At 34.7% G+C, this 13,563-nt stretch overlaps 1 protein-coding gene across 3 annotated transcripts in view; it reads right to left on the bottom strand.

Annotated features, from left to right (window-relative positions):
* Positions 1–4,694: 4,694 nt before the first annotated feature.
* The window catches only part of ABCD2 (ATP binding cassette subfamily D member 2), a 121,529-nt gene continuing 112,660 nt past the window's right edge, over positions 4,695–13,563 (bottom strand). For all 3 annotated transcript variants that reach the window (XM_043964933.1, XM_043964934.1, XM_043964935.1), the window contains one exon: positions 4,695–8,031. In XM_043964933.1, the coding sequence (XP_043820868.1) occupies positions 7,812–8,031 (220 nt within the window). In that variant the 3' untranslated portion in view covers positions 4,695–7,811. The remainder of the gene's footprint in view (positions 8,032–13,563) is intronic.

Genomic DNA, 13,563 nt, shown 5'->3' with positions numbered 1-13,563 from the left:
ACTCAGGTCCTCCTGAATCCAGACCCGGTGTTTTACCCACTGCACCACCTAGCTCCCCCAAACTCAGGTCCTTCTGACTCCAGAGACAGCACTCTCTCCACTGCATCATTTGGCTGCCCCTCTGGCACATAGTAGGCACTTATAAATGTTTGCTTGACTAACTGAAAATGAGCATTGGATTTGGAAGTAAGAACCCAAGTTTCAGTTCTGCCACTGTGGGTAAGTTAAGTGGCCTTGAGCAAGTCACAACCAACCTGTTGTACCTCAATTTTCTTATCTGTAAAATGAGAGGATTAAATGAGATGATCTTTAAGGTCTCTTCCAACTCAAAAATTCTATGGTTCTAAAAAATAGCTTGGGGGCAAGTAGGTGGCACAGTGGATAGAGCACCGGCCCTAGAGTCAGGAAGACCTGAGTTCAAATCCGGCCTCAGACACTTGACACTTTGAAGTCCAAGGGAAGAAACAAGCCCAGTCTCTCCTCCTAGGCACTCCATTTGGGATTTCACTGTGTGAAGCCTCATAGACAAGAACAATTTTAACAGAAACTGTTAGCACCTAATTTTCATAATTTATTGGCTTAATTACAATATTGAAATAATTTTTGTTCTTTTCCAATAACACCAATTTTCAATCAGAAAATACCTGTCAATTTTGATTAAATAAATATCATAATCAGCAATTATCAGCAGAACTATGACAACCTAGTATATACATTAAATTCATTTCTGTTGTCATCTATGATATTATGGTTGTTAAAATTATTTTGGGATTGTATTGATATGATTAAGATTTCTTAATTTTAATTACATTAGTTAATCTTAATTAAACTACTTTTTGTGTTTCTGCAGAGACTGACATTTCAAAGTCTTACAGGTTGACTAGATATTGTTCATATGAAGAAATTGTAATGGGAAATGTAAGTGGAATAGCTATATTATTTTCAAATTCTTAGAAACGGTCCTTTGAACAAAATTAAAAATCTTTAAGAAACTGACATGATAAACTACTAGAAGAATATTTTTAAAATGAGAAAATTAACATCATATGCTAAATAAAAATGTGACTATTGAATCTATTTTTTCAAGATATGTTTTTATATGTTGAAAATATCCAATACATTAATAACATTGGGGCTATTTTTATACTTCCAGTTTGCAAATGATGACAGAAACTTAATTTAGCTTAAGCAATTAGCTAGCATAACTCACTTTAAGCATTTAATTGCCATCACCTGGGCATGATATGTTGAAATACAAAATCATCTTTTTCATTAGTTTATGAACCTCCAATTAAATATATCTATATGTGAATGAATTCACTTAGATATTGTTTCATTACCAATGACCAGGATTGGGGGAAGCTAAGTGGTGCAGTGGATAAAGCACTGGCCCTGGATTCAGGAGTACCTGAGTTCAAATCCAGCCTCAGACACTTGATACTTAATAGCTGTGTGACTGTGGGCAAGTCACTTAACCCCCGTTGCCCCGCAAAAAAAAAAAAAAGTAATTAGTATATTCCAGAAAAAAATCACAACCTGACCAGGTGATTTACATTATACAGCCTAGGACTAGCATGCTTTCCCATGGGAACACATTTCCTTATAAGTTCTTCATATTAACAATACTTAGACTACCCATAGGCTTTTTATTTTTGTTTTTTTTGTTTGTTTTTTTTAGTGAGGCAATTGGGGCCAAGTGACTTGCCCAGGGTCACACAGTTAGCAAGTGTTAAGTGTCTGAGGACCCATAGGCTTTTGAAGTAATGGCATGCTCTTCAAAGAATGCAATTAGATAGGAGCAGTGTCCTGAATCCACACATTCTTCGAGTACAATTTATTTAGCCATTCCACATTCAGTAAGCATCTATATTGTTTCCACTTACTCACTACTAAAAAAAAGTCATAATAAAAATGACTAACAAGGATTTAGGTTATTTTCAAATATTTATTATTGTCTGTTATGTGGCTAGGCACTGTGCTAGGTTGATGGGAACACAAAGCCAAAAGTAAAACAGTTCTTGCTCTCTAAGAGCTTACTATCTAGTGTGATATACACACATACATATATACATGCATGAAGATGTACATGCATACAAAGTAGACACAACATAATTTGGGGGAAGGGAGGCAACAACAACTGGGGGATGAAGGCTTGATCTAAGCCTTGAAGAAGCCAGGAATTTCCAGAGGTAGAGATAAGGAGGGAGTGCATTACAGGCATGGGGGAGACACCGATTTCAAAGGTGCAGAAATAAGAGATGTCTTGTGCAAAAAGGTCAACTTGGCTCTACTGTTCAAAGACTATAATGCAATTTATTTTATTCAGTCCTCATTTATGTTGATCTTTGCTATGTTTGACTTATTTTGCTAAGCAAGCTAGCCTGCAGAAAGGGACATTTTAAATTTGATCCATTGGGAAAAATGTTTATCTCCTTGGAAGTGTATGTATACAACACACACTATATTGGTATGCATACAATGCAAACCAGTATGCATATAAGTTCCACTATATCTGTTTTCTGGTGAGATGTCTTTCCACTTTTATCCTTTCCATTCTTAAGCCTTTTTCCACTAGAGAGCAAAGGTCCCAAGTTAGCAACTTGGATTAATCTAGTATTTCTGTATTTAGGTCATTTTTACTTCCAATCAATCTAGATACATAAGGTTGTAATTCACATGATAGAAATCAAGTAATATTACTAAATTGCACAGCAAATAAATTATAGTTATTTAATATTTAAAATAGAAATTACATTTATTGCTACATTGTTCATAAAGGACATTAAATAATATAAAATTTCAATAAAGAAGTGTTATTGAAAACTTATCCATTTCACTATTTACACAGAAACTAGAGAAGAAGAATAAACTAATTGTGGATTATAAACTTTTTAAAATGTGTTAAGTACATGCAATTTTGGTTATGCACTAGGTAGATTATACATATTAGATTTTTCAGAACATAGTTGTTCTTTTATTTCTTCTTAAGTCTTCTTAATATATGTAGCCCTCATTCTAAGTAAATTTGAAGTTACAGAATTGAAAAAGAAGGGAACTAGTTAAATTTTACATGACTTGAAGCTTTAAACTTAATGAATACTTAAGGAACATCATATATTAGTAGATCATGTAGTCAGGAAGACTTGAGTTCAAATCTGACCTGAGACACTGTGTGACCTTGAACAAATCATTTAATCTCTGTTGCCTCAGTGTCTTCCACTGCAAAATGGAAATAATAATAGCACCTACCTTGAAGGGTTGTTGTGAGACTTAAATGAGATAATATTTATAAAAGCACTAAGCACAGTACCTGGCACATAGTAGGTACTATATAAATGCTTACTCCCTTCCCTATTAGTTGTAGCAATTACTGAAGTATAACATAGTGTTAGTGTCATCTATTTCATATTGAAACTATTCTAAACAAAAGAAGGGAACAGGGGCAGCTAGATGGCGCAGTGGATAAAGCACTGGCCCTGGATTCAGGAGTACCTGAGTTCAAATCCGGCCTCAGACACTTGACACTTACTAGCTGTGTGACCCTGGGCAAGTCACTTACCCCCCATTGCCCAGCAAAAGAAAAAGAAAAAGAAAAAAGAAAAAAAAAGAAGGGAACAAAATTATGGGAGTTATGTAAGAAGTTTCAAAGAAAAAATGTTTATAGTTGAAGAATGGTTCAGAGTAGATGATCTTAAAGCAGAGAAAATCATACAAAGAAAATGCAAAGAATGGTCATAGAATGATGGTTCTCAATTTTTGTACCACAATGTCCAACAGGCCAAAGAGACATTCATCTGCTAGCTATCTTTTTATTTTAAAAAATTTTAACTCTATAACTTGAAGAATTTGTTTATGGGATCACATCTATAATTTATAATATTAGAGAAATCAAAAGGAAAATACAGCTCATAAATGTGCTTTTCTTACATCTTTGCTAGAAAGCAATTATTATGTAAAGTAAGGACCTTACATCTGATCTCTTAACATTTTATATACATACATACATATATATATATATACATATATATTTAAAAACAAGAGCTGATCAAATAAGCCAGTAAAATTTAGGAGATTTGAAAACCCCACAAAAATTAATAATATAAGAAAGACTTAAGCTAATAAATGAAACATATAGAATAATTTATTTAGTGCCTACTATGAGAACAGCATTGTGTGTCAAGGATCATGGGTTGTATAATCTGTAAATAAAAGTCTGTGTCATAACATAGTCATTTAACTCAATTAACTAATGTACTATTTTCCTCCCATGACTAAATGCTTAACTCTAATCAAATATCTTTTGTTTTCTTATGCTCAAGCTACTAAAAAAAAGTATAAAAAGAAAGATGTGGGCTTAAATCACTACATATTAGGCAGCAAATACACTCTGAGGCAGTCATAGAGAGTCAGTCACCTTCCAATTTAACGACATTTTTTTTTTTTTGGTGAGGCAATTGGGGTTAAGTGACTTGCCCAGGGTCACACAGCTAGTGTTAAGTGTCGGAGGCCGATTTTGAACTCAGTTACTCCTGAATCCAGGGCCAGTGCTTTATCCACTGCACCATCTAGCTGCCCCTAACAAACAGCATCAATAAATCTTTTTTTTTTTTTTTTTTGGTGGGGAAATGGGGGGTTAAGTGACTTGCCCAGGGTCACACAGCTAGTAAGTGTCAAGTGTCTGAGGCCAGATTTGAACTCAGGTACTCCTGAATCCAGGGCTGGTGCTTTATCCACTGTGCCATCTAGCTGCCCCCAATATTCTTTTTGACATCATTAAGTGAAATTTATCTCTCACTAATTTTTATTAATATAAGGTCAGTTTCTAATTCAAGAAACAAATTATTTTCCTGGGTTTATGGATCAGGAAATTATGACAACCAGATTTCATTTATTATTTCATGCTAATCTTATTATTAATCATGACATTTTACATAGAACTAATGATTCAAAAATTTTTATCTTCAATTTGTATAAAAAGAAACCATTCCATATGCAAGTAAGTGTGACCTTGCTTAATTTTCAAGACATATTATAGTTGACATAATCCAGAATGATTTGATATGTTGCCTTTATAGAGGATACATTGTTTTGGCATCATGCTTGGCATATTGTAGAAATAATAGTGTAATCTTTTCATAGAATGTAATTTGCTTTCCAAGTTATAAAAATTTTTTAAATAATTTTTTAAAAACTAAGTTTATATTTCATCATGGAAGTTTTCTTTACTGAAGACATTTAGGTAGTGTGCAGGGTGTAGTTTGAGTATTAAAGTATGTACATGTGGGTTTTCTCTTCTCTTCATTCCTTGATGTATCCAAAGATAGCTGCTTGATTTCTTGATTTTTTTCTCGTTTTCCAATGAATATGATAATGGGAAGAGAGAAATATGATACATCATAGTGGATCATTATGGAAACAGCTTGAATGTTATTAGAAAGTAAAAATTTTAATAAGCCATTCCCACTGTTAGGAAACAACTGAAAATAAGAAGGTACAAAGAATGTTTCTCAAGGAACATGTGAATGTGGGTGACTTTCAATTGGCAACAATGATTTTTAAGTGCACCATGAAAATGTTATTATTCAAATCTCATCCAATCTTACATGTGACAAATAATGCAGTTGTACTTTATTATATGGATAGAATGTGCATGAAATGAGAAACAGGATGGCATAGTGAATCAACAAGGCCCTTAGAGTCAAGAAAATCTGGGTTCAAGCCCCACATCTGAAATATTTTGGCTGTGTGGCATTGGACAAATCACTTAACCTCTCAGTACTCTAGGCAACTGTCTAAAACTATCAGTTGCAGAGAAGGTTCTGGCTTGCAATGGTACAGGAAACTTCCTTATCTAAGAGTTCCCTATGCCATAGATCTCCCTGGGAGAGTCCTGATGCTAAATACTCAATAGATGCTAAGGGTTTAGAAACTATTGGATTTTTTAAAATCAGAAAGTAATGAAGACATAACAGTCAAAAATAGTAGTCCAAATGAAGCCTTTTTATTTCTTTGTTTTTCCAATAACTTCCTTTTTCATTCATGAAATTTGACCTAGAATTTAACAACTAAGAAGGCAAAAATGGTGTTAATGCTTATATGAGTCATTAGAACCTGAGGACACTAAAAGTTTAGATTGTTCTAGTTCTTTTTTTCTGGTCAGTCAACATGGTGTCACAAGCACCAGAAACCTCAAATACTGTTTTTTCATCTGTTTGGAATCACTGAGCTATAGAAAGTAAAATTAATTGAAACTTTTACTTATATCACTATATAGAGCAGACATATATGTAATGTGCTTTGTAAAATTTAAAGTGCACTATCATGTTAGCTATCATTATTTTAACCCATGTCACCTAGATATTCTGTATAATAAAACAAAAATATCAAGTTAATTGCATAGGAATAATTACTTCTTATGTACTCCTTATGTGCCTACTATATGCCAATGACTGTGCTGTGTTGGGGATACAAAGAAAGGCACAAAAGAATTCAAGCTCTGGAAGACAACATGCAAGGAACTGTGTACGAACAGGCTTCTTGTTGAAGGTGGGATTTTATCTGAGATTGGGAGGAAACCAGGAGGTGAGAATAAGGACTATCTTTCCTTGTCCCTGACTGAATAAATTCTAATGTCACCCACACTTTTTATTTTATCATTGTTACTTAGCCAACAATAGTATTAACACAAAAATGATTAAATCCAGTTTTCCTGTCAACACATCAACTAATCTGCTTTCATTTCCTAACCAGTTAGGTTTGGGGAAAGATGATGTTCTATTCGTTTCCATTCCAATATTTTTGGAAGGTCTATTTTTTGTTATAGCATAAAAAATAATTTGGCGCCTCTTCTATTAGAGACTCATAAATTTTTCATTTCTGGACTATGGTTACATGTAGCTACATAGAAAATAATAAGTTGAATCAAACATTTTAGGGGATCGTCCTTTTTTGTTTTGGCCATTCATTATTTGAAATTAAGGGGCTCTTAACAGATGTGAAATTCTCACTAAAATGAATTGATGCTACATGCCGGCATCAAATTGTTTAAAGTCTAAAATTATACATGAACAACTAAACATATATATCATTACTTTCACAATGTTTTGGGTTTTCCAGTGGAAGTTTTCAACCACTCATTAATAAACTGCTTTCTTTTTGTTGAAATTCAGCAGCCACTAGGAATAATGAATAACATAAAACTTAAGTATAAATGTACTGGAATCCTATATAAACATTTTGTCTTATGCATCTGTACATAAATTTCAAACCTTATATTGTTTCATACCTGCAATAAATTTCATTTAATATAGTAGGCACATTAAGTAGACTGAAGAGTCTGATATCTTGCCTATATTCATTCAGATTGATAAAGTCTCCTTTTGCTGATGAACTGGACTTTCATTTGGAATTAGAATACGCCATAGTGATTACTCTTTTCCCAATGCAGTTGTTTATTTTCTTCTCAAAGTTCAAAATATATTCTGTCTCCATGCTGAAATCTCATAAATCATTTTTGGCTGGCTGATTTTTCCCTCTGTGTTTAAGTTAGCACATTGCACGCATTGCAATAGTGTCTTAGAACTCATTAAAGTCTTCAACAGCAATGACAAAAATTTTTAAAACACATCAGAATAGGGGCAGCTAGGTGGCACAGTGGATAGAGCACTGGCCCTGGAGTCAGGAGGACTCAAATCCGGCCTCTGACACTTAACACTTACTAGCTGTGTGACTCTAGGCAAGTCACTTAACCCCAATTGCCTCACCAAAACCAAACAAAAAGACAAACAACAAAAAACCCACGTCAGAACAAATTAAGATGTTTCATCTTCTTTTCTGATAGTTTTCAGCACTGAATCTTCTCCCAAAATTTCACATAGTTCATTGAGTCTCTGCTGCATCTTGGGAATACCAGCTAGTTGGGATTCCAGTTTTTGTTTTTCTTCACTCAGTGACAAACGAATAGCTGTATCCAATTGTTCAAAGCGCCAACCTCCTTCTCCATCAAACTGTAATAAATGAGTATGGTATTTCCTGCATAAGCAAATTAAATTAATACTATTAGCAAATGATTGCAGAATAAGGAAGATGCTTATTTTGCAAACAAAAGGTATATAAGGAAGAGGCTAATCACGATGGGAGTTTAAAGTCTTTATTCTTGTCCCTTCAAAATGCTTATTGTTTCTATCCTCTTTATTTTATTATGGAATATAAAACAAGTCATGCTAATGCATTTGATCATGTTCTGTGATCTCTGAAATAACCTTAGCTATGTACAAATAATATACAAAGGAATAAAATATTACCCAGTATCCTGAGGGAATGAGGGGTTCCAAAAGCATACTTTAAGTGTTGGAACTTTTTTAAAAATTAAGCATTTTTATAAAAATCTTTCTAAAAGATACTACACACTTTATGGGCATTTTTCTTCAATTTTCCACCCTCAATCTCGTGATTTCATGAGAATAAGAGAATAACTGGTATGGAAATACCCTGCACCTGCAACTTATTTGTAATTTTGTAACTTCTTGCATAGAGAGTTGCCAGGGACACTGAGGGGTTAAGTAACTTCCTGTTCATACAACCAGTATGTATCAGAGGTAAGACCTGAACCCAGGTTTTCCTAAATATAAGGCTGACTATCTACTCTGCCATGCTGCCTATCATATCCTATATTTTGAGGATTTAAAGCTATCATGAGGAATACCAATTACTAAAATAATAGTAACGGTTCTTTACAATTTGCCATATAGCTATAAAGAACTTTGGCATAATTTTCTCATTTGATCCTTAAAATAATTCCATGAATTAATTCAAGTATTATCATCAGCATCATTATTGTTTTCACTATGTTACGAATGAAGAAATTTAAGCTCTGAGATTAATTAACATGTACGAGTTTACATAGCTAGTAAGTGCCAGAATCAGGCCAAACACAAGTTTTCTGACTCCATGTTTAGTCTTCTTTTATTTTTTTTAACACTAATAATGTGCCTTTACATTTAATAATTCCAGTCTATGGCATTTTATTAGTTTTTATATCTGCTTTTTATATTTTTTTCTGCTTCCCCCTTCACCATCAGGCTATCAGCTATGACTATTGTCCATGCTCTGAGAAGCCCTCAGCTACATTTGATAGGCTGCTTCTAGGCTTCTACAAGTTTGTTATAATTTTACCTGAAATAATAGTAAATGCTCTCTGCATGAAGACTTGACAAATGCTTGTGTTTAATAACAGGTTTTTTTGTAATATAGAAACCTTTCCCCTAACTTCTAAGTATTTATTTAGCTGTTTGAAAAAACAAGCAAAACTTGAGGCTATTTTCCCCTCCTTTGTGCATAAGTAAATAACAGCTAGTATCTGTATAATGTTTTATCTGTTTGCAAAGTGCTTTTCTAATATTTCATTTTATCCTCATAACCCTGGAATGTAAATGCTATTATTATCTCAATTTACAGATAAGAAAACTGAGGCAAAGCTTGTTCAGGATCACACAGTTATGTCAGAAGCTGAATTTGAACTCATGTCTTTCTGACGTTAGGTCCAGCACAGTATCCACTTCACCACCTAGTGGCCACTCAAGTTAACAAAATGCACAAAGTCTAAGAGGACATTGCCTTTGCCTGTAGCAATAAGATATGCATAAGATTTTTAAAAAAGAGAAATAGAAATATCCCTAAAAGGAGGAAGAAAGAAAACAAAAGAAATGAGGAAAAATAAATGAGAGGGAAATGAAGGAACAAAAGAATATATAGGCTCCTTTATAGCATTTTGTCTATTGAACTTCTGTGTTTACCTAGGTTAACATTAGCATCCTACACTGAGGAGCATTATTAGGATGCCATAGCTATTACAATAATTTTTAAAATGACATACTTCAATCCTGACCAAGCTCTTGCCTTTAACTTCTTATTTAGGTTGGGCCCACCACTCTGTTCCTACAGCATTAATTGACTTCTAAATAGGAAGAGAAATATGCATAGGTGTTCCTTGTCCAGAGTTTCAAAAGTATGTCCTCTAGGTGTAAAATATCTTAGGGCATCCCTATGTCAGAAGAAAGAAAATATTGCTGCGACTAAGATTGATTGCAGTTAACCTATAATATACTTCCATCAAAAAGAAAAAAGTGCAGGAAAGTGGTCAGTGAAGAGCTATAATTTTATCCAGGAATCTAATAATTTAATAAACTTTTGCAGCTTTGACATTTACAGATATTAGCACTGATTTTCTACTCATCTATTACATGAAAAGTCAATAAAATTTTCTCTGTGCTGGTACTCTGAAGCCCTATATAATATAAACCTCTCAGAGACTGAGGGGAGCCTTCTTCTGACTTTCCTCTTGTACCAAATAACCTAATAAATATCTAAATTTATTTTGGGGTTTATTCTCATGGCTAACATGATTTATTTTAAAATGTCAAATTAACATGCCTAGAAGGTAACATGGTATTCAAATTCCAGAATAGCAGGATAAAAATTTTTTTCCAAGTGTACATGAGAGACAAGTCTCTTCCTTTTCCATTTAACATAAGTTAATTTGATTTGGGACCAGCTCTGGAAATATAGTTCAATACTACACAGGAAGAACACAAATTGGTCGTTATTGCCTTGGCAGAATTCCAGAGTAAAGGTATAATTGGCTTAAGATTTCATTCATTAATTCAATAACAAACATTTATCAAACTACTACTGTGTGCAAAGCTCTATATTAGATACTGAAAATACAAAGATATAGGTATATATGAATATATGTGTATGTATGTATGTATACACACATATGAACTAGACCTTACAAGGAGTTTATAAGAGTACTAGATTTAGAATCAGGAAATGAGTTCAAATTCGCACTCTGTCAATCACTACCTGTGTGATCTAAGGCAAAGCACTTAATCTTTCTGGATCTCATATCAATCTTTTAAATGAGGGGTGGGAGAAGATGATCTTTATGTTCTCTACAAATCCAAATTATATTATCCTATAATGATAGAGAGGAAGGACAGAGAGGAATGAGGAAAATATGTACAAAAATAACTATGTCCAAAGGAAAAATTTCTTTATTTCTCTCTCCAGAGGCCTTTTCTCAGTCTTTATCTTTTTTTTTACTTCTTTTCACCATATGACACAGTTAACCATCCCTTCCTTCTGGTTTTCATGATACTTCACTATCCTGTTACCTTCCTCCCCCTCTGACTCATTTTTCTCAGTTTACTTCCACATGTGGGTGTTCCCCAGAACTCTGGAACTCTCTTTTTCTCTCTCTACACTGTCTCTTGGTGATCTCATATATTCATTTATCATTTCTATTCAATGGTTTCCAAATCTACACATCTCTACAATCTACCTCTCCTCTCCATTGCCTGCTAAACATTTCTACCTGATGTACTACAGACATCTCAAATCCAAAATGTCCTCAACAGATCTTATCTTTCCTCCCCCCAAATCCATTTCTCTTCCTAACTTCCCCATTTCTCTTGATAGATCGTATTATCATTCTTCTATCCACTGTGATTCATCCTAGATTCTTTGCTTCCCTCACGTCTAAGATACAGTTATTAATTCTTGATGTTGTTTCATATTCATTCCTTTCTCTGAACTTACATAGTTATTACCCTATTTGAGGCCCTCATAACTTCTTGCTTCAACTATTGCAATTATTCTCCTTGCCTCCATTCTTTTCCTTCTCCAATCCTCTTGCCTTCTGAGGCCAAAGTGATAGTCTTAATGTCTGACCGTAATCCCCATGCTCAAGAAGATTCACCAGATCTGTATTGCCTCTAAGATAAAATATAAACATCTGTTTGCCATTTAAATACATTCACAATCTGTCTCCAGACTGCCTTTTCAGGATAATGAAACATTACTTCTCCCTAAAGCACTCTCAGGTATAGTTAAAGAGGTCTATTTGTACCTTGTATGTGATAGTCCTCCATGATTGGAATGCTTTCCCTCCTCACCTCAATCTTTTTGAAACCCTTGCTTCCTTCTAAGCTCAGTGCTACCTTCTGCCTTTCCTGATTCTCTTAACTGTTGGTGCTATCCCTGCCCCCTTCACTTTGAATTTATTTTGTAAATATATATCTTACATTTTCTTAATTGACCATGCTGTATACCCTCCCACCCACCAGAAGAATATTAGCTTTTTGAGGGCAAAGTCAGCTTTATTTTTGCCTTTATATCCTTAGTCTCTAGTATAGTGACCAGCACATAGTTGGTGCTTAATAAATGCTTGCTGACTAATGTCCAGGTGAGGTGCTTTGAGAAATCTGAAGAGAAAGAAATCACTTTCTCCTGAGGGCAGCTTTGTGGAAGAGGATAAGGAATACTTTCTGGAGGACCTGGTCATTGGGTTAGATCTTAAAGAAGGGTGGGTGGGGGAAACAGCTATTAGGTACTAGACACTGTTAAGCACTTTATAAATATCTCATTTGATAACAAGCTTGGGAGGCAAGTACTGTTATTATTTTCATTTTATAGTTAAGGAAATTGAGGCAAACAGAGGTTGTGACTTGCCCAGGGTCACACAGCTAGGAGATGTCTGAGGCCAGATTTTAGTTTGGGCCTTTCTGACTCCAGGCTCTGCTTTATTTAGGCTCTATTCACTGCACCACCTTGCTGCCTAAGGGAGGGACTTAAACAGATGGAGACGGGGTGAAGACAGGAGAGGAATGCATTACAGATATGGTTTGAACAAAGGCATTGGAGTCTGAGAAGGGAAGTTATAACTATGGAACAGAGACAAGTCCAGTCTGTCTATAATATAGAAAATGCATAAAAGGAGTGGTATTTGACATTTTTGGAAAGGTAGGCTAGAGCCAGATTGTAGAACACCCTTAATGTCAAGATCAGAGGTTTAATATTATTAAATAGTGTCAATGTTGGGAATGGGAACAACAACAGAGTGTCTGAGAAATATATTTCAGGCCAAATATTTTGAGTTCTCCAGGAGGGGAGTCTCACCTGAAGAAGCAAAGATTCCCTGAATGAACAATACAAAAGATTTCAAAGAGTTAGGAACGGGGTAGGGGATGGGACAAAAATTGATTGGTTAAGGTTCCTGTTGCTGGGACTTGAAGCTGATCTGGTACAATAACCCTTTTACCCCATTTCAAGGTTAGGGGTTTCTGTATACCAGGATGTGGGAGGTGAGGTTATATCTCAGAACAGCTTGCACAACATATCATGTCCTAATTGGGGTTGTTTGCATTGCAAGCACTAAAAGGAGAATATAGATATATGCGTGAACAAAATTCAGTGATTCTCAAAATGAAGTGGCTCTGGATCCATAGTAGGTAATCTGGAGCCACTGAAGGTTTTCAAATAGTGAAGGATTATTGAATTATTCTTTTTCTTTCTTTTCTTTTTTTAGTGAGGCAATTGGGGTTAAGCGACTTGCCCAGGGTCACACAGCTAGTAAGTGTTAAGTGTCTGAGGCCGGATTTGAACTCAGGTACTCCTAACTCCAGTGCCGGTGCTCTATCCACTGTGCCACCTAGCTGCCCCTTATTGAATTTTTTTATTTTTGGTGAGGCAATCGGGGTTAAGTGACTTGCCCAGGGTCACACA

The sequence above is a fragment of the Dromiciops gliroides genome, chromosome 5 (assembly GCF_019393635.1).
Source record: "Dromiciops gliroides isolate mDroGli1 chromosome 5, mDroGli1.pri, whole genome shotgun sequence".
In the NCBI taxonomy this organism is placed as follows: domain Eukaryota; kingdom Metazoa; phylum Chordata; class Mammalia; order Microbiotheria; family Microbiotheriidae; genus Dromiciops; species Dromiciops gliroides.
This window is presented reverse-complemented; position numbering and strand designations above follow the sequence as displayed.